The 22,050-nt window shown below is 36.9% G+C and overlaps 1 protein-coding gene across 1 annotated transcript in view; it reads right to left on the minus strand.

The window, feature by feature from the left end:
- NEMF (nuclear export mediator factor) overlaps nucleotides 1-18,567 on the minus strand; it is a 54,582-nt gene extending 36,015 nt beyond the window's left edge. Inside the window, exons 1-5 of the mRNA XM_054593938.1 lie at nucleotides 18,448-18,567; nucleotides 17,522-17,590; nucleotides 17,277-17,379; nucleotides 13,604-13,729; nucleotides 656-804 (exon numbers count right to left, since the gene is read on the minus strand). Coding sequence (XP_054449913.1) covers nucleotides 656-804; nucleotides 13,604-13,729; nucleotides 17,277-17,379; nucleotides 17,522-17,590; nucleotides 18,448-18,506 — 506 coding nt within the window. The 5' untranslated portion in view covers nucleotides 18,507-18,567. The remainder of the gene's footprint in view (nucleotides 1-655; nucleotides 805-13,603; nucleotides 13,730-17,276; nucleotides 17,380-17,521; nucleotides 17,591-18,447) is intronic.
- Nucleotides 18,568-22,050: the final 3,483 nt, after the last annotated feature.

The raw sequence follows: 22,050 nt of genomic DNA on the forward strand, positions 1-22,050 counted from the left end.
AATAAATGTCGTTTTTGAAGCCTGGAGATATCATCTTAATCCCTGAACTGGCTTTATCTAATTAAGTATTTAATAAGAACTCAGGATGCCATGGGCCTTTGTAGGCCCCAGATCAGCAGCATCGAAAGCACCTGTGAACTTGTTAGAAATGTAAATTCCTGGGCCCTATACCAGAACTACTGTTCAGAAATCTGTTTTTATCAAGCCCTCCAGGTAATTCCTATGAATGCTAAACTTTGAGAACTACTGCTATAAGCTTATTGGTAAGCAAAACTTTCGGCCAGAAGAGTACAGCTACAGTTAGGACCATATCCTACCCTGCTCCCTTTTCTTAGCTAAACTAGAATTTCTATCTCTTTTTATACTCTGCCCAAGATATCCATCTGTATTCTCACAGAACAGCTGGTAAGTCCTCTCACTTTAACCAAGAAATCATAAACATCTAAAATAATACCAAATTTAGATTAAAAAGACATACATTGGCTACTCCCAAATAAGGCTTAATTGTTTACATGCACATTTATGTAGTTCAAGGAGTACAAATTTATTTATTTTTGCAAGTAAACAAAGCATTTTCTTACAGCAGTTCTTTCATATATAATCTACTTTACCTTTTAATACAATATGAAATGAGTTTATAAACAAAACATGTTACCTTTCCAAGGTAGGTAAAGGTTCAACAGCTCTCGCATGATCAACTGGATAGTGTTCACGAACAGCAAATTTAACATCATCTGACTCATCGGTTCGAAATCTTAGGATATTTAAAATGAGATACTCATAATCTGTAAGAATAATGTTCCCCTGTAATAGAATAAAATGTAATTTAATGCTTTTCCCAAATCATTCTTGAAACTTAAAAATTAAGAAAATGTAGGCTCTTAATTAAAAACCTATTCAAAGTTACAGAAAGCATGAATTGATGACCACTAGCTGAACTTACTGTGGCACTTTCATAAGACAGGTCTAACCACCCTGTCTTACTAAGAAAAACATAAGATACACTTGTATGTTTCAGAAGCCAAACAATATAGGAGATTCTGCTGATTCAGACTCAGACCCAAAGTGTAGTGTCACTTTATTGTGACACTACAATAAAGTATCACAATAAAGCGAATTGTAGTCTGTTTGATGATGGAAGGTCTTGCTTTCCAGTTGCAAAAAAACGTAACATCTGTGAAGCACAATAAAGTGAGGTGCAATATAATGAGTCTGTCTCAATTCACCTGCATTAGGTCTTTTAATAGCAGTAGTTATGTGGCAAAAATCAATAAAGATAGCGATACCCTTCATCCAAGTAATTCTACACTTGGTAACGTAGCCTGATGTAGTAACTCAGTAAAACCAAAAAGTATATGCTTAAAGATATTTCTATTTACAGAGAAAAGAATGGAAACATCCTAAATGAAAAATTGAGAAAACTGTTAAATAAATTATAATATGTAACATAACAATATATTTAAAAGCTGTTAACTTATGAAGACTATGTAAAAAAAAAAAAGAAGAAATTGTTTATAATGTTAGGTAAAAATTAGAAAGGCAAAAAAATTCTGTATCCTAGAAAGTGGAAGCCAAATAAATATAGGGAAAAAATGAAAATATTTATTAGAGTTAGGATTAAAAAGACTTTTTAAAATTTAATATTGTTACATAATTTTTTCAGTAAAATAAGGGGGAAGAATCTAATGAAAATAATGCTGCACAAAGAATACTTTTCAAATTTATTACAGTGAAGACAGGGGTTAGTATATAATTAAAAGAAGCATCCATAAAAATAGTCACAAATGCTTTAGCAACTACTTAGAAGTTGGTTACAGAAGATTACAGAAGTAGCCCTGTTTTCTTAGGAATGACAGTTTGCAAGATAAATGGCTTCAGTAGATGGGGACACCATTCATCTTAAGATAAAGATAACCAGAAGTTACTAGGTGTTGAAAGGTGCTATAGGATCTGACTTTAAAGCAACCATGCATTTAACTTAAAAAAAATAAAAAAGTTAACTGGAGAAGGAAAGCAGGGAGCTAAGATGGAAGTCCATATAGTGTCTTGTTTAGGAAGACGTGACTTGAAAAATAGACCTGGTCATAGAGCCTGGCACACAGAATATGCTCAATAACCATTTGCTGAACCAAATGTGCAGTTATCCAGAACACCTGGAAGATTCCAGTAAGACAGTTATTTCCCTGAAAGGGCTTTTCTAAAACCAACGTTTCCCAAAAGTCTTCTGTAAGTCGTTCCCCCTACTCACATTAAATTTAAAAAAAAAAGGAATTCTGCACTGATTAAGTCCTAGAGTTAAATTATTTTTGCCTTATTCTCAAAGTTCCTCAAACTTTTATGACTATGGGGCTCATTTTTCTAGGCACACCTATTATCTTATGGAAGAGGTGTCCGAGAAACATATTTTGGGAAATACTGCGCTTGACTCTGATGTACACAATAAAATACTTTCTGATCTTAACATACTTCCTCCAGATTTTTCCTACTGGAACCTTCTCATTACAAATGAATAAACTGCCTTTCTTAAATGAGTTTGAGTCACAACAGCCTCTTTACACAAGGCCTAGTCAAATCTAGACAATTATACAACAAAATTCTAGGCATGAAAGCTAGAAGGTCAAATGCTGGTACAGACAGAGGAAAGAGCAATCTTCAAATCTATTCTAGGGGTCAACGAACCTACCTCTCTCGATATCACAGTGAACACTGAAAATTCCCAAGCACATACTGTCATATATAAATCCTTAATATCTATTTCAAACTCATCACTAACTGGATCCCTGGAACCTACTGGCATGTATGCATGCCAGAGTCTTCAAAATAGGAAGATTCTAAATGCAATGGGGTATCCTGGATTCAATTCTGGAACAGAAAAAGGATATGAGTAGGAAACCTGATAAAGTCTAAATCAAGTCTATCGTGTTATTAATAGTAATGCACCAATGTTAATTTCTTAGTTTTGACAAATGTACCATGGTTATGTAAGATATTAACATTAAGAAAAACTAAGTGAAGGGTATATAGGAACTTTCTATATTATCTTTGCAACTTTTCTATAAATCTAATATAAAAAAGGTAGTTAAGATTTTTAAAATAATAAAAATTACACAAATTCATTCATGTTACAGAAAGAACTTTTATATATCATTAAGTGCTAAGTTTAAATTGAAAAAGAAAAAAACCCCAGAAAGGCCTATGCCCGATATATAAGCCTCAATTTAGAATGCAAGCATAGAGGAGTCCCCCCTCATCTGGGGGGATAAGTTCCAAGACCTTCAGAGGATACCTGAAACTTCGGAGAGTACTGTACCCTATGTATACTGTTTCTAAACCTTTTCACTTAAAGGGAGAATTTTTAAAACTTCCCTTTGGCAAATTTGAACTGTCAACATCATTACTGTTGTACTTTGGGACCATTTATTAAGTAAAATAAGGTACTTGAACACAAGCACTGCAATACAGAATGGTAACAGAGATAGGTACATACATACACAGCACTGATACTTGGGACAAAGGGATGATTCATATTGGGAGGGAGGCGATGACAGAGTGGGACAGCATGCAAGATTTCATCATGCTACTCAGAATGGCGGGCAATTTAAAACTTATGAATTATCTCTGGAATTGCCCATTTAGTATTTTAAGACCATGGTTGACCATGGGTAAGAGAAATCAAGGAATGCAAAACTGTAGATAAAGGGGAACTATTGTATTGACCCAATCCTAAGGTATGCCTGCAATTAGTTAAATTCTAGAGATTTTAACCCCCAAATGAAATTTTTTTTATGGAGGAGTGGGTGGGTCAGGGAAAGGGACCATAAATAGGGCACTAAACCCATTATGTTAGTATGAGGAATTGGTATGAGCTAGAAGTAGTAAGCCTTCAATTTTAATTCTATGTAATTCTCTATATACTGAGAATATATTCATGTACTACTTGTACAAACATTATTTAATTTAAATGGTAGACAAGATAATCTCAACCACTGACCTACTGAAAAGTAGAAAAACTGAACAAAATAACACAAATCATGTCTTTTAAAAAATAAAATAAATGTAAACTAGGCAGTAAACATTTACACGACCAAATCTAGGAGAAGAGAACTCAGGAAGGTAAGCCCCATATTTGGGGCTACTTTTCCCCTAGGATCATTTATCTAAATGATAAGAAGAAGTAACTGACAGGCTGGAAAGCAGAGCATAAATTTTGACAGACTCACAGAACAACTAAGGGTAATAAAAACTGGAGTTCTGGGACAAGGTGAAAAGTCCTGGGGTTGGGGGAAGAGATAGCCATGCAAGTACATCTGTGAATAGTGACCTCAAAAGTATGCATCCCAGAGGCAGCGGCGAACTAGAGATATACCAGCTCTCCCAGGGCCAACTTCTAATCAATTCCTGATTGTAGTAAGGTAATCTGGGATTACATGAGCCCTTGGCTACTTGTCAAAAGCAAACAAATATCCTCTTTAAAGGAAGACAACATCATTCCAGGTCTCACAATATAGCTACCATTTTTCCTCCTCAGTGCCTGCACACAATAAAAGAGCCAGGCATATCAAGAGACAAGACAATGTAATTTATATCAAAGGGAGCAACAAGCAACAGAATGGTGGTTACCAAAGGGAACAGAAGAGTAGGGAGAGGGCAAAGTCGATGAAGGGGATCAAATACAGGGTCTGGCAGAAGTAAGGCTTGCTTGAGTGTGGTTGGCAGGGTACATGAATGTTCACTCAAGATGTACAACAATTTAAACATTTCACCTAAAATGTTGTATGTTGTGCTTGAGTGTGATATTGTTGTTACAGAATTACATGCCAGTGATTTTGTAATAAAAAAGGGGCATTATTTGTGCCAGACCCTATATGTCGTAATGGAAGAAAACGAGACTTGGATAGGGGGCACACAATATAATGCACAAATGTTGAATTATAATCTTGTACACCTGAAAACTACATTATTAACCAATGTTACACTGATAAATTCAAGAAAACAGACACTTAGAGTTATCAGATAATAGAGCAATTCCAAATGATTCCAAAATTCTTGTCTGACAGCAATAAATTAGTGAATTGAAAGAAAGGTCTAAAGAAAATATGGGTGAATTTCAAAAAAAGCTGATGAAAAAATACCAATTCACTGATTTTAGAATCACCAGGAACCCAAGTAAGACAATTACAAAGAAAAACTCAATTAGGCACATCATAGCAACACTACTGAAAACGATAAATAGAAAAAAATTTTTAAAGCATCCAGATAAAAGGCCAGATAACCCTCAAAGCCACAATATGACTGACACTAATTTCAATAGAAACAATGACCACTAGAATATAATGTTTTTGTAACTGTCAAAAATTTACTTATCAAGTTAATGAGAGAACCAACTAGGTGGCAAATGGTTCTAAGAGAAACAAAGTAAAATACTTAAGAGTGGCTGAGAGAAGAATTATTGTATAAGATTGTCAATTTAGGGCAATAAAAGTATAACCTTGGAGTATATCTTTTTCTCTGGAAAGATATAATCTGACTCTCTACTGAATAAAATTTAACTGCTATTAGGCAAGAACTACTGTATTGCTATCAATTTTTTACATTTACCCTTATGGAGTTGTAAAGAAACCTAATCAATAATAAATAGCAAATTAAAGACACACATCCCTAGAGAAAAAAACAACCCCCAGAAGTGCCTACTAGACAGCATCTAGCAGTATATTACAATGGCATTGTAGTCTTTTTTGTCTTTTTTCAAATTTTGGATAATTTTTAACAGTTCCCTCTCATAATCGTAATATCTAAAATTATTCTTGATTAAACATACATACACACAGCTACTTTCATTGTTTTTTGGCCTGATTTATTTACACAGGGGCAGCAAGAAATGTTAATTGACATACATAAACCTCCTTGTACTATAGTCAGCAAATGTAGAGCCATATGGTATCAGGCAATTAGCAAAGCCATAATAATCACTGCTGCCTGGAGAATTTTAGAAATTTGGGAATTTATTTTCAAGAGTCTCTATTATTCCAGAGATTTAAAAGTAATTTGCTCTTAAAGTTGTGAAACCAAACCAAAAAAAATTTTCACTACCTGTTTTGTCTGTGGCAAATGTAGCTCTAATGTAGGTTAATTCCTATAACTGTAAGTAAACTCCTATATTAAAAAGTCACTCTATGTGTGGAAGTGACCTTATGACCTGTAGGCTAGGATCCTACATGCCACAGAATACATACAAGACCAGGTTTTCAGGAAGACTTTGTGGACAATGGTTCTACATATAAAGTATAACCTTGTTCTTTAATGATGAGCTCATTATAACAAATTAAATAAGACTTATTCTCCACTATGACCCTATGACCTTGACTAAACAATTTGCCTAATTGTACCCTGGTTAGAAAGACAAGTTCTTTTTTTTTTTTTTTTTAAGTAGAACCTTTTCTTTTTCAAATTATATTTTTTATTGTTATTTATTTATTTTTAGAGAGAGGGAAAGGGAGGGGGAGAAACATCAGTGTATGAGAAAAACATAGATTGGCTGCAACCCAGGCACGTGCCCCAAACCGGGAATCAAACCAGTGACCTTTTGGTTCACAGGCTGGCACCCAGTCCATTGAGCCATACCAGCCAGGGCAGAAAGACAAATTCTTATCAAACCTATGTAAAAATACATATAGTCATTAGCAGTAAAAGAAAAGAAAACAAAACACCAAAACTCAGTAAAAGGCATTTGTTCCTCAATTCTAAGCAAATAATGATAGCAAACTATCCTTTAAAGAATATCACTTAAATTCGTAGACGTATAGCCTACTAAATTAAAAGTCAGAGAAAGGTAAAGGGCTTTATCATATAATTATCATAAAAATAATACCAACAATATTCTGGAAAAAAATACTCACAATTAGATTCTTCCCAGTTTTTTCAGTCTTAGGTAATTAATGCACATTCCTAGATCATAGGTTAGTACTCTATTTTCATGAAAGCATCTGCTTCTAGACTAAAAAGAGTCTTATAAATCCTAACTCAGTACCCTGATAAGTCTGGCATCTGTCTAAGCAGTATCAGCTCAAATAATATGAGTTTATTGAGCACGGGTCAGCAAACTTTTTCTGCAAAAGGCAAGATATTGAATTATTTTAGGGTTTGTGGGATACACATGGTTTCTACCGCTTTTTCTTAAAAGAGCCCCTATAAAATGTAAAAACCATTAAGCTCACAGGCTTTACAAAAAAGGGCCACAAGCTGTAGTTTATCAATTCCTGTTTCAGAGTATCTAATATGTCCTTTCCACTAAAGTTCTGAGACTGCCTTCTTTGTTGAAAATCAATTTATAATGACAAATGACAGAAATGAAACAGATTAGTAATTGCCAGGAGGAAGGGAAGGTGGGAAGAAAAGGAGTGGGTGTTATTGGGTATCACAAGGAAGAGCTCTGTGGTAACGGAGGAATTCTGTATCTTCAGTGCAGTGGTGGTTACATGAGTGTACAGAGGTGGTAAAATGCGTAGAACTATATGCATACATTGTGCCAATATCAATTTCCTGACTTTGATATTATACTATAATTACATTAAGATGTAACAATTGAAACTAAGTATAGTCTATACCAGATTTCTCTGTTCTATATTTGCAATTTCTTGTGAGTCTATAATTATTTTTTTAAAAGTTTAAAAAAATCTTAAAAGAGGGTATCATACAAATTTTAAAAATGACCCCCTGAAACCACATACATAAACAATTCCAGGTGGGCAGCAGCTAGAGCTGCCACTGCCTGCAAGGGAGGGGGTTGAATGATGATTAAAGGAATCACTGGCAAAGGGAAGTGCATAACATTTTCCCAAGTGCAAGGATCAGCAACTGGCCTCACTGCTCTGTCCCACATCCAGGTCAATAATACATGCAGGTATGTTCACTTTGTGATAGTTCACTAAACTGCACACTAATCATGTGTCATACCTCTAATAAAAAACTTAAAATTATTATGAACATGCTATAAAAACATTCATAAAAAAACTTACCTCAACATCCTTATCTTTAAAAACTTCCTGGCATTCTATTTTTAAGTATATTTTACTGATTATGATATTATAGTTGTTCCAATTTTTTTTCCTTTGCCCCCTCTCCACCTAGTACCCCTCATTTCCCCCATCCATTTAGTTCGTTTATGGGTCATGCCTATAAGTTCCTCCGCTACTCCATTTCTTCTATTGTTCTTAACACCCCTGTCTATTCTGTACCTACCAACTTGTACTTCTTAGTCCCTGCCCCTTTCCCCCATTCTCCCTCTTCCTCCTCCCAGCTGATATCCTCCAAATGAGCTCCATATCTATGATTCTGTTTCTGTTCTACTTGTTTTCTTAGTTTTTTAGATTCAATTGTTGACAGTTATAAGTTTACTGCCATTTTATTGTTCATCGTTTTGATCTTTTTCCTAAATAAGTCCCTTTAACATTTCATATAATAATGGCTTGGTGATGATGAACTCCTTTAGCTTTACTTTGTCTGGGAAGCACTTTATCTGCCCATCAATTCTAAATGATAGTTTTGCTGGATAGAGTAACCCAGGTTGTAGGTCCTTGCTTTTCATCACTTTGACTGAATGCTTTTTGCCAGTTCCTTCTAGCCTGCAAAATTTCTTTTGAGAAATCAGCTGACACTCCTATGGGAACTCCTTTGTAGGTAACTCTGTTTTTCTCTGGCTGCTTTTAAGATTCCTTATCTTTAAACTTTGGCATTTTAATTATGATGTGTCTTGGTGTGGTCCTCTTTGGGTCCATATTGTTTGAGACTCTGTACTTCCTGGACTTGTATGTCCATTTCCTTCACCAAATTAGGTAAGTTTTCCTTGATTATTTTTTCAAATAAATTTTCCATTTCTTGCTCTTTCTCTTCTCCTTCTGACACCCCTATGATTCGAATGTTGGTATGTTTGAAGATGTCTCAGAGGATCCTTAGCCTACCCTCATTTTTTTGGATTCTTTTTCCTTCTTGTTGTTCTGATTGAATGTTTTTCTTCCTTACATTCCAAATCATTGATCTGATTCTTGGCTTCATCCACTCCATTGTTGGTTCCCTATAAATTTTTCTTTAATTCACTTAGTGTAAACTTCATTTCTGCCTGGGTCTTTTACAGGCTGTTGAAGTATCCAATGAGTTCCTTCAGCATCCTAATAACCGGTGTTTTGAACTCTACAGCTGCTAGATTGCTTATCTCCATTTTGTTTAGTTCTTTTTCTGGAGTTTTGTTCTGTTTTTTCATTTGGGCCGTATTTCTGTGTCTCCTCATTTTGGAAGCCGCCCTGTCTTTGTTTCTTTGTATTAGATAGAGCTGCTTTGAGTCCCTGTCTTAGTAGTGTGGCCTAATGTAGAAAAGCACACCAGTAAGTTGGATGGGGCAGAGCCTTAGGTTATCACCAGGGCACAGTAACACCTGTGAACTAGGTTGATGGAGTCTGAGGTATGGTGTCATCACTCTGTAAGCTGTGTGGGGGAGGGTTCAAAATGGAAACAATGCCTCTGCCTGGCCTCTGGAGTTTGTCTGGTAGGAAGCCATCCCCTGGCACTTGCCCTGATGCCAGTTACTTCAGTTTCTCCCCATATGCCACTGGTGCCCTTCCAGCTGCTGCCTCGGTGCTAAAGCCCAGGGGCAGTGAGTCTGCCTAAGTCCTATGTCCTTGGTAGGCCATTTAGGAGGAGATGCCTGAGAATCCCACAATTCCTTTCACCGCCCCAACCCCCACTGATTTTCACAGCCAGAAGTTATGTGGACATATATTCTTGGCACTGGAATCCTGGGCTGGGTGGTCTGGTGTTGGGAAATACTCTGTCTGGTTTCAGGGACTGTAGCCCTTCCGACTGGCAAGAGGGCCCGAAGACTGGAAATAATCAAGGAGGCTTTGGGGAAACAGGAGACAAAACCTGTCCCCCTGGCAGGGGTGCAGACTCTGCCTCCCTGACATCACCCTGCTTGGCCCTGTGATGGTCGGTTGTTGATGACGGGTAAGTTCTCTCATGAGGAGAGATGACCTAAGCCAGACACCAGCTGGTATGGGCAGCAATCAAGGACTTGGGGGACACGGAGAAAGGGCAAAAAGGCCCGCACCCCTCGCCTCAGCTTGGACATGGCTGGAGTCCTCATTCTATCTGAAAGAAATCTCCCTATCTCTTGGTGGTTCTGCCCTGCCCGCCTGGCTCAGGCGTGAAACAATACTAAAGGTAGGTACAGCCCTAAACTGCATTGGGCAGTTCCCACGGACCTAGAAGTTCCTCTAAGCATGCTTGTTCTTCCCTCAAAGGCGATGGTAACCAGTTGATTTACAATATCCATATAGTCTGACCTGAGGCAGATCTCTTGTATTCCTCCAACTGTTATCAATGATCTCTATTTTCTTTAAACGTAGCCTAGTGACATTGATTGATGAGCTTTGCTGTATACCCCTGCACATAATGTCCTCAATAAAAGCCTTTGGACAGGGAGGTTCAGGGCCTTCTCCACTAGAGGGAAGTTGCCATGTTCCCTCTCCTGGCAAACAGAGAAGTGTTTGTGATGACTCGTGTTTACTCCCCCCATCCGTGACAACCCTGGGACGGGCTCTGTGGGATTCAGTCCCGCTCCCTCCTCAGCTGGTTCTGGACAGTAGCCCTCAGATCCAGGGGCCACATGCTCTACCTCAGTGCTTCCTGCAATGCATCACCCCCCGTGGCAGCCAGGAATCCCTCGCTCCCTAGGTATCCCTCCCTATTTTTATCCACCACACATGGGTGTAGGCCTGCCCGTTCTTCGTCTCCACAACTCCGCATCTCAGACCCTCCTGCCTGTCTGGATGAATGTGACTTCTTTAATTTCTTGATTGCTGGACTTCCATACAGTCCAACTTTCTGACGATTTTGGGTGACAACTGTTTTGTAGTTCAGTTGTAACTTTTGCTGTGGTTGTGCAAGGAGGCAAGCTACACTTACCTATGCCTCCATCTTGACTGGAGGTCTGCCTACTATTCTGCTATTTGGATCTCCCTTAATTATTTAAATAAACTCTATTCAAAGACATTTAGGTTCTTTTCAAGTTTTAACTATTATAAACACTATGACGAATATCCTTGGCATGGTCCTACCTGAGCACTTACCTTATTTACTTATGAAAAATTACTGGAAGTGAAATTCTTGGGTCAAAGGTAATGCACATACACTTTTAAAAATCACATTATATACTGTCAAATAATCTGAAAATGTTCTAATCTACTCTTGTCCCTCCACATTCATGCTAATACTGGTTACTGTCAAACTTTCTAATTGCTTACACACGTATTGACTGAGAAAGAAAAGAAGAAAGAGGAGGGAGAAAAATACCTTGTTTTTATTTTTCAGTAATACATCAATTTAGACATGCATTCATGCTTTTATAAACCATTCATATTTATTCTATTTTGATTTGTCTAATCAATCACCTTGGCCCTCTTTCCACTTAAGTGCTTTATGAAAATTACATATTAGGGTTATACACATCTTATTTACCACGCAGGTGAAAATATTTTCCCCCCAGTTTTTCATCTTCTAATATAGTTCACAGTGTTTTCTCCTTTAGATAATTCTAAAATTAAGTAGTCCTATTTATCAATGTCTGTTTTCACTGTTAGGTTTAGAAGTCTTTTCCATCCCCAAATCACCAGGTAATCCATATTTTTACCTAGTACCTCTATGGTTTCACTTTTTATACTGAAAAAACTAAAAAAAAAAAAAAAAAAATCATTGTGATCTGGCTCTGGCTAGGTTGTTCAGGTGGTTATAGCATCATCCCGATACACCAAGGTTGCAGGTTTGATCGCTGGTCAGGGCATGTGCAAGAAGCAACCAACGAATGCACAGGTAAGTGGAAGAACAAAATGATGTTTCTCTCCCTCTCTTCCCCTCTCTCTAAAATTAATTAAAAAAAATAAAAACAAAGGAAATCATTGTAGATTAGTTGACTGATGTTTGCAGTTCTTCTAGGTGTTAACAGCACTTTCCAGAATACTTTGCTGATACATTCTACAAAGGAAATCTGCTAAACAGCATGACAATGTAACTTCTATGGTTCCTTATTAACACTGTACCACATGTAAGAACACATACTTGTTCAAAGCTGTATAAAGCTATGGGATTATTCATATGGCTCCTCTATGCATTAACATACAGATAAATCTTACTGGAATTTGGGACTCTGAATAGTAGTCTCTGTTAATAATGCAATCCTACTTTGGCATGGAACACACATATTTCTAAGAAAAGCTTTATATAATTATCCTTAAAAGATGGCTGGTTTGCTAGCTCCATGAAATGTTAGTTTTGGGGAATGGTGAAGGGAGTACTTATGATGTGATTCTTTGGCCTAAGGAAAGCCCTGCAATATACTTGCTTTATCACCTGTCATTTCCCATTTTCTAAAACATAATTCTACGTAAATCTCTCATTGTGTATGCCATTTTCCTTGTACTATATTGCTTCTAACCCGCTTCGCAGTAATTTGTCTTCTGAAATGGTATTCTCTCAGTCTTTATCCATGGGTTAAAGTGTCTGCTCACGTTCTTTTATGAGCAATTAGTCTAACTTCCTGGTTGTTTTCTCTAGTTTCATTAAACTGGGTTTAATATTTCTATACAGCGTCCCTATTTGCATTTGTTGCCCACCACCCTATATGAGCATGACAAAAATCTTCCTTAGACTCATTTTCCTGAAATTATGTTTACAAAGAATAAACAATACTCATGATATATTATTTCAAGTATATATGTCTTTCTCCTGACATTCTAAAGAGTTGAAAATATTAATATTATCATACAAAGGAAACATAAGAGTGGTTAGGTATAGTGTAAGCCCTACCAGTTGGTTTTTCTCTTTTTTGTAATGGAAATGCCTAACTTAAGCTTTGATTGCAAAGGCATCCACTTTACATATGGCTACCAAGAATAAACACATTGCCAGGCACATGACTAAATCAAGAGCCAGGACACCTTCCCACACTGAGGATCCTTTTTTTGTTTTAGGGACCTTGGTTAATTTTGATAACTGACCATTGGACCACTTGTTTTCTCTTTCTGCATTTTAGCCTCCTGCTCTTATATATTTAAATTTTTGATGCATATGGAATTTATTTTGCTGTAAGTAGCTCATGAAACATTTACAGGATAGAATTTGGGGACCAATGGAACAAGTGACAGGCAAAAAGCAAGGATAGTGAAGTCCTCTTATGAACTGATGGCATTATGAAAACGTGGCAGAGTCTCTGTGTCTCAACTGCTCTCTTATTTATGACTCAACTATCTGATTTTCCTGGTAGCATCACACTAGTTCTAAAATATAAAAAACAGAGAATGCCTTCAACTCTTAAATCTTCATCTCATACATTCATAATGCCATTTTAAATGACTGAGGTAGGTCTAAATTCTGATCTCCAGATAAAATGAAGGTTTTTAACTGAAAAATTATATTTACTTGTTTGGCACTTATTATCCTAGTGTATCAATCCTAGCCTTTGATACAGAAAAAGTTTTCCATCCATGTTTTATAGCACTATTACATGAATAACAATATAATGATGACTTCTTCACCCCATCCCCCACATTTAACTTACCCTATCATAGAGCTCAATGATTAAGTGATAAGCAGCTTCATCACTTCCAAACTGAAAGTCTACAATTCTATCCACACCAAGCTGTTTTGCACTGACTAATCTCCGACTCTTCAAGTGTTTTCGGCACTAGAAAGAAACAGAAGAAAAATGCATTTATGTAGTAAAAGTGAATTCCTAATCATTTGGTATTGGTTTATAAATACATTCTTCTTTTCATTAACATCAGGAATGATATTTTAAAAGTAGCAAATAAAACAGTATAAAGTAAAAGCTTTCACATAATCAGAGGAAAGCATTTTGGTTCACAGAACTCTGACTGCTAACTCTGAAACAGTATTTTATGGGGTTGGCCAAAACCTCTGGTTATGTTTTTTCAGTACAATGGTTCTAGTACCACTAAGCTGTCTTTAACTCCATTCGAAACAATTTTGTTAAGAGACTGTATTGTGGCTGCCGTTACATCAGCACGCATTTTTAAAAAACTTATCAAAACTGGTGAATTTTTGTGCAGCCATTTCAATACTGAAGATGGAAGAATATGCAACATTTTTGGCATATTATGCTTTATTTCAAGAAAGGTAAAAATGCAACTGAAACACACACAAAAAAGATTTGTCCAGTGTATGGAGAAGGTGCTATGACTGACCGAATGTATTAAAAGTGGTTTGTGAAGTTTCTTGGTACTATTGACATTTTGGCCAAACAATTCTTTGCTGCAGGGCTATCTTATGCATTGGAGAATGCTTAGCAGCACCCCTGGCCTCTACCTACTAGAAGCCAATAGCGGGAGATAGCCGACATACTCAAAATACCCAAATCAATACAGTTATTGGTGAAAATGAAAAAGTGTGTCTTTTATTTTACAGAAAAAAACTAAATAGACTTTTTGGCCAACCCAATGTTCAATTTTTATGTAGGCAATGATAGACCTACTACAAAATTTACTTTGTTGCTTTATACCACTGCTAAATCCCTTATTCTTGCCCTGATGACCTCTCTAAAAGCCATACCTTTTTATTTGTCTCTTTCGTCTCCAATCTTTTAAGTATCCCAAACCTCCTTTCATGTGCTTGTGTTCAAAATTAATTGTTTCCACTAACCTTCCACTTTAAACACAAATTCCAAACCATGAGCTTATCGGTATTCTGTAAATTAGTCCTCTATCTTCCTCACACCCTATTATTACCCTCTGTTACCACAAACTTTATTGATATAACCCAACAAAATTTTTCTAGTACTATCTCCAAGTTTTTGATCAACCTAGATCAAATCCAAATGTAGTAAGTCCTGTTCATTATCATATATCATTATTCACATCCCTAGTCATAAGGTTCTTGTTTTTATTAGCAATTAAAATAAAATCAGCATGTTAAACCCAAATACGAATTACTTGGTAAATACCTTTTGTTTTAGATTACTTGTACCATTCTTTAGTACAAATATTTAAGTATGACATGGAATAGAAACAAAGACTACTCTGTGGCCCCTAAAAAAAAAAATCTTACAATTGTTTTTAATTTTTGAATTTGAAAGATCTTTTAGTTAGTCAAGATCAGTAATAAAAAATGCTTTCTTTACTTCAAGATTCAAGTTCAACACAAATTTTAAAAAAGTTACTCTAAAACCACCCTTAAAAAAAATACACACACGCAGTCATTCTTAGAATGGTAACTCTTCCATAACTAAGAAGAGTTATTCTCCAGATCTTATAGTTCAAATTGACTAAAATTCTCATTTTATGTACTTATATGTTCAGGTAGTTATAAGAAGACTTTTCAGACTTCATAGAATAGACAACCTCCCCTTCCTAAATTCAACAGTCCTGACTTAAGAGTAATCTATAAGGATTTTGATTTAAACAATGATCTACATACAGGGCTATCTTTAAATCTCTAGGGGAAAATCATAATCAAGCCTTCCAGAGTCCCCTAGTAATCTTTTTATTTAAGAATTGTAGAGTTAAAATGAACATAAAGGGCATCCTTGAGAGGAACAGAAATCTTCGCCATGGGATGGTGAAAAAGGGAAGATTATTTATCATGAGTATGTACAGACATACAGCACATATGTAAATCTTGTGGGGCTGTTTGTTTGTCTGTTCCCCTACCAGCAGCTTAGTGAAAACCTTCCACCCACTGAAATATAGTTTGCATCCCCATATGTGAGAACTAGAAACAAATACTGTGATTTACCACATACTGTTCATGGCCCTGCCTGTACCATGCAACAGTAACAGCTTTTTAAGTTGTTTATAAAGTGCTTAACATTGCCCGTGCCATTGGAGGAAATCTTTCTACACATTTAGACTAATAAGTATACCTAATGCATAAAACTCTTAAGTTTCTTTAAATAAGTATCTGACCACCCATTGATACTACAGCCTAATTTGGGGATGTTTACACAATCCCAGTATCATATATTCTACTGCTTATTACATCATTTGTAAAACTAAAATGATAGTATTTGATCTTCATATCTACTGAGTTGTTAAATATGAATTGCCCATCTACTTTGAAAACTGCTCTACATATACAGTGTCTTTACTATTAAGGACAATCTCCAAAAGACCCATTTTGGGTTATTATGAAGCTTTTAAGAATTTGATAGTTTTATGAAAGCCCTTGTGATTTGTGAAGCACTTACCTAACTTGCAATCCAAAACAGATTCTAAGTTGCTGGGGATAAGACTCTTCTCTGTAAAGCCTCTAATGAAATAACACAATGCCAAAACAAATAAATTTCTGAAGAAAAGTGAGGAGGAGAGGAAGAAGGAAATTAATACATATGGATTCCTAATATGTGTCAGGCATTGTGTTAGATGCTTTACATATTACTTCAATTAATCCTCACCAATAACCCTATGAGGGAGATATTATCCACATTTTACATTTAAAGAAACTAAGTTCCAAGAGGTTAAATAACTTTTCCAAGTTATAAAATGAGTGGCAACCCTTTCATTTAAAAGTTAGGTATATCTGACTTTAACCTCTTTCCTCTGTAGCACATGAACTTTCAATATATCTGTTACTTCAAAAAGTATATGAGTAACATGTCCACAAGCGTGGAATGTTTTAATAGTTAAAAAAAAAAAAAAGCAAGGAGAGAGGTAAAAAAAGTAAAAAGATATAATAATTGCTAACATACTGATTGTCAGTGAGTATTCCAACAAAACATAGATTAGTTGCTCAAAGGAGAGCTGTGGAAAATAAGATTAGGAAAAAGGTATGTGTGGGGGGGTGTAGCAAGGAACAGACTAGAGAAAGCCAATTATTCTAGGATATGGAATATTCAGAAATTAGGGAATAATAAAACATGAGATAACTTGTGAAAATGATGCTTTAGAAAAAATTAATGTTGATCTAATACAGAACAGTTTTGATACATAAAGTGGACTATGGTTAATGGACTACAGGTAAATGTTACAAAAGCCTGAACTAGAATACTAAATGTGGGAACAGAAAAATTTGGAGCAGGAGTAGGTGTGAAGGATAATAAGGAGAAGTCAATAAACATCTATGTTATCCATAACAGTGTCCATCAACTTTTCTATCTTTATTTATCTCTATTAATAACACAGAAACATAGTAAAGAAAACCAAGTAATTTAAAATTTCATTGTCAGTGACCAACCTGAAGACCTTAAAATTTGCTTTCAAGTATAAGTTAAAATTTACCTTCATGGCAAAACTAGACGGCATCATATTCTTAGGCCACTCGAATTCTGTTGTGTGGATTCGTATGCCAGATTCAAGTAAAAGTGTGGCTTTAAAGTCTGGTCTGTAGAAGGAAAAAAGTTATTTTTTTCTTTAGAGCATTGCCAACGGCTAACTCAGTGAAACAAAATGGAAGTTCAGGTAAAAAAAAAAAAAAAAAAATCAAAGATCTCATTTAATTACCAGAGATAAAAAACAAGGCTTACTTTTGAAGACGAATAAGATATGTCTTATTATCCACATCATAAACATTGTTTACTCTCATTCCTAGCAAGCTGCAAAGAGAAAGGAAACATGTAACAAATCATACCATTTGAAACAAAACTTAACACAACTTAAAGCTGCAGGGGGAATCAGACTCTGGGAAAGAGGGGAATTTAGAAGATTTTTGTCTGTAAAGATACGGAGTCAACCAAGGAGCAGAATCTGAATGCCATCAGGCATTTAGACCAAAACTTAAGTTCAACTATTTAAGAACAAATGTGGTCCATCAGCCCTGGGAAGACCATACAATGCCTTCTCTAAAACAACACTTTATTTTTATTTATTTTTTTAAGAAAGACAGTCTTAATCCACTTAGTTTACTCAAAGAGGGGGAAAAAAGGTAAACCAGGCCCTGGAAAACATGACAAGACTCATACATGTAGGTAATAAAAAAAAAACAAACACAACACCAGAATCCAGATCTGCCACCTCCCTCTGTTTTCGGCGAGGAGTGTCAAAGAAACCAGGCCTTCAATCTGGACACCTCTGGAGCAAATGACGACTCTGGCGTCCTGGCGTCCACCCAGCGTCTCGTTTTTACCGAACATAAACCACCAGACCCAGGAGACTCAAGCCGACATAGCAAGAGCCCCACCATAGCCGGGTACGAGACCTGTCAAGAGTAGCAACCCGCGAGAGGAGGGGGCGCATCACGCGGCCGCCAAGACCTCCCCCACGCCCCTCCAGGAATCCCGCCGGCCACGGAAAGCTGTCAACGCGCTCGCCCACCTGGGCCTAGCCAAGTCCGCAGAAAAACAGCAGCGGGGGAGTAAGGAGAAGCATCCTGCTAGTCCTGAATTTAGCAGTGGGGCCCCGGCCTCTGTCCCCTGCACTCCCCACATGAGGCCCGTCACCATTCGCACATTACCTAGCATTCAGCTCCGCTAGTACCGCACGGAGATCAATGGTGCTAAACCGGGTCTTCATGGCGGGGTTTAGGGGTCACTACCACAGTTTTCACCAGTGTCGGACTCGGCGCCGCTACTCTTCTACGCAGGCGCACTTGGCGGAGATCTACGGCCGCGCAGAGGACCCAATATTCCTAAAGCGAACGTGAGCCTGTCACTTTCTAGAAAAACTCACTTATCAAGTAGCTGTCAACTCGCTCTTCGTTGTCCCGGAACAACTTAAAATAGATCCAAACTATTCTATTAAAACTACGTTCTTTCTTGGAAAGCTTACAGATGAATTGGATTACTTTGCCCCCTTGTGTTTCGGGACTCAAGCGGACCCCGTAGTGACTCCTGCCGGTCGTAATAGTTTATGAGGGACAATATTGAAGATTTCCCCAGATGAGCCCTAGGGTTCTGTGTATAAGAGCAATGGCTCCTTTCCATTCGGTTACTTGGACTGTTTCTTTCCAAGTAGCTGTTTCATTCGCCCGATAATTACAGGAGTGGGTAAGATCCTTCAAAGCAAAACACCAAAAGCATAAAAGATAAAGCTAATAGATTTGAATGCATAAAACTTTTAAAGTCTCTGCATGCCAAAAACAGTCCACCATTAACGTGATTAAAAACGGAAAAAAAAAAAAAATACAGTTAACTTCATGACATGCGAACTTTTTTCCATGAACGTTGTAGGAAATTATGAAGTACAACCAACTATTGGGTGGGTGGTTGAAATAGGTATTTTTCAATGATATTGAGTAAATGCCAAACAAAGTGCATTTGTAACTATGCCTTTCTGAAAATCAGGCTTTAACCCAGGAGAGAACTTTTGTTATTATAGATTTCAGGCACTCAGGAAGGCAAAATAAATATCTATAGCAGGGCATCCCAAGAACCCTAAATCACACATTACGTGGCTCATTTTAAAATAATTGTTGTTCCCTCTCCGTAGTACACTGGAAGCTCTACAAATTCAATGATTTGTCTATATTATTTCTGCTTCTCTAATATAAACATGGGATCTGATAAATATTTGGCACTTAAATATTTTTAAATATACAGATGACTGGATAGATGGATAGATGAAAGGATAAATTGTTAAAACATTACAGTCTAAAGAAAGATACACACTCACACTCTAAAGTGGGAGAGTATTGACCCTGAAAACTTGTACAATATGAAAATTTTTTTAAAAGTTCAAGCATATTAAAGAAAACAGTTTCTGACATCACAGAATTCTTTCAGGCATAGACTAACCTTGACACTTCCCATATATTTTTATTCTAATGCTACTGTAACAAATTGCTACAAATTCAGTGGCTTCAGCAAAACAAATTTCTTGCCTTACACTTCTGAAATCCAGGAAGTTACAAACGGGTCAGCAGGGCTACATCTTTTTAGAGGCTCTAGGAGAGAATATGTTTACTTGCCTTTACGGGCTTCCAAAAGCTGGGCGCATTCCTTAGCTGGTGACACTGCATGACTCCAACCAAGGTTTCCAGGACACATCTCCTTCTCTGACTCTGACCCTCTTACTTCCCTCTCATAAGAATCACTGTAATTATATTGTGTTCATAGGATAATCCAGGACAATCTCCCAATCTCAAGATCCTTAATTCACTCTCATCTGTAAATCCCTTTTTACCATGTTAAGTAAGGTATCATAGGTTCCAGACATTAAGAGATTAGTATCTTTACTGGAGGGAGGCAATGTTCTGCCTAGCACACCTCCCCAAAGGTGATGGAAAAGACTGAAAGTGGGTTGGAATCCCAGGGCTAACAGAGGCAGCTGCTCAAATGCATTCCTTACCTCCACAGCTAAGTCATTCTGGGCCAAGTTCAGAGATTTGTTTAGTAAAAAGCATGAGGCATGCCAAAAGTACTTTGCCTCCTATTTTGGGGGTGAAATGGGGTAAAGATTAAAAAAATAGAAAACATCTCTATATAGTTTCATTTAGGGGGTGACTTTTAAGTTCTTGAAAAGTTGTCCTGAAGAATTGGAATAAGGTTTGTTGCATACAGTTGTAGAGGGCAGCCCCAGAAGTAACCATGAGGAATATATATCTATTCAGTTCAAGGAAGGCCTTTTTAAGAATAGTCATGTCACCTCAAAAAAAGCTGAATACAAATAGCTTTATGAAAAGCTTACTACATTGTAAAGCTTACATTACCCTTTTCTCTTCATTTTACAAGTACAAGAAAAATCTGTGCTTGGATCCGTGTCTTTATTGTTTTCAATTATATTTTATTGAATATGCTATTACAGTTGTCCAGATTTTTCCCCTTTTGTACCCCTCCACCTAGCACGGCCCACTCCCTTAGGCAGCCCTTCCACCGTTGTTCTTGTCCAGGGGTCATATGTGTAAGTTCTTCAGCTACTCCATTTCCTATCCTGTACTTTACATACTTATGGCTATCCTGTAACTACCTATTTGTACTTCTTAATCCCCTCACCTCTTCATCCATTCCCCCACAGCCCCCACCCATCTGGCAACAAGCAATATGCTCTCGGTATCCATAATTCTGTCTCTGTTCTTCTTGTTTGCTTAGTTTGTTTTTTAGACTTAATCGTTGATAGATATGTATTTCTTTTTGCCATTTTATTTTTCACAGTGTTGCTCCTTTTTTCTAAGTTCCTTTAAGGTTTCATATAATAATGTTTTGGCGATGATAAACTCTTTAGTTTCTCTCTCTCTCTTTTTTTTAATTTTGGTCTGTGAAGCCCTTTATCTGACCTTCTATTCTAAATGATAGCTTTGCTAGGTAGAGCCATCTTGGCTGTCGGTCCCTGCATTTCTTGATTTTGTGTATTTCTTGCCAGTTCCTTCTAACCTGTACAGTTTCTTTTGCAAAATCAGCTGATAGTCTTATGGGAACTCCCCTGAAGGTAACTAACTTCTTTCCCCTTGCTACTTTAAACATTCTGTCTCTATCTTAAACCTTTTGGCATTTTAAGTATGATTTGGGAATCCCTGTGCTTCCTGGACTTGCGTGTCTATTTCCTTCACCAAATTAGGGAAGTTTTCTTTCCTTATTTTTTCAAATGGATTTTCCATTTCTTGGTCCTTCTTCCGGCATCCCGATGAAGTGAGTATTGGATAGCTTGAAGTTTTCCCACAAGCTGCTTGCACGATCCTCATTTCTTTGGGTTCTGTTTTCTTGTTATTCTGATTGTTTGTGTTTTGCTTCCTTGTGTTGCAAATTATTTATTAGATTTTCGGCTTCATCTACTCTACTGTTGTTTCCCCATAAATTGTTCTTTATCTCAATTAGTGAATCCTTCCTGACTCATTCTTTATTATGCCGTGGAGGTGCTAACTAAGTTCCCTGAGTATTCTTATAACTAGTTTTTGAACTCTGCATCTGATAGGTTGCTTATCTCCATTTTGTTTAGCTTTTTTTCTGGAGTTTTGAACTGTTCTTTCATTTGGGCCATGTTCCTTTGTCTCCTCGTTTTGGCAGCCTCTGTGTGATTGTTTTTATGTATTGCACAGAGCTGCTATGACTCTCTGTCTTGGTAGCATAGCCTAGTGTAGTAGGTATCCTGTAGGACCCACTGGCACAACCTCCCCTATCACCTG

Source organism: Pteronotus mesoamericanus, unplaced genomic scaffold (genome assembly GCF_021234165.1).
Source record: "Pteronotus mesoamericanus isolate MK-2021 breed Mesoamerican mustached bat unplaced genomic scaffold, CSHL_Meso_final contig_100, whole genome shotgun sequence".
Lineage (NCBI taxonomy): Eukaryota > Metazoa > Chordata > Mammalia > Chiroptera > Mormoopidae > Pteronotus > Pteronotus mesoamericanus.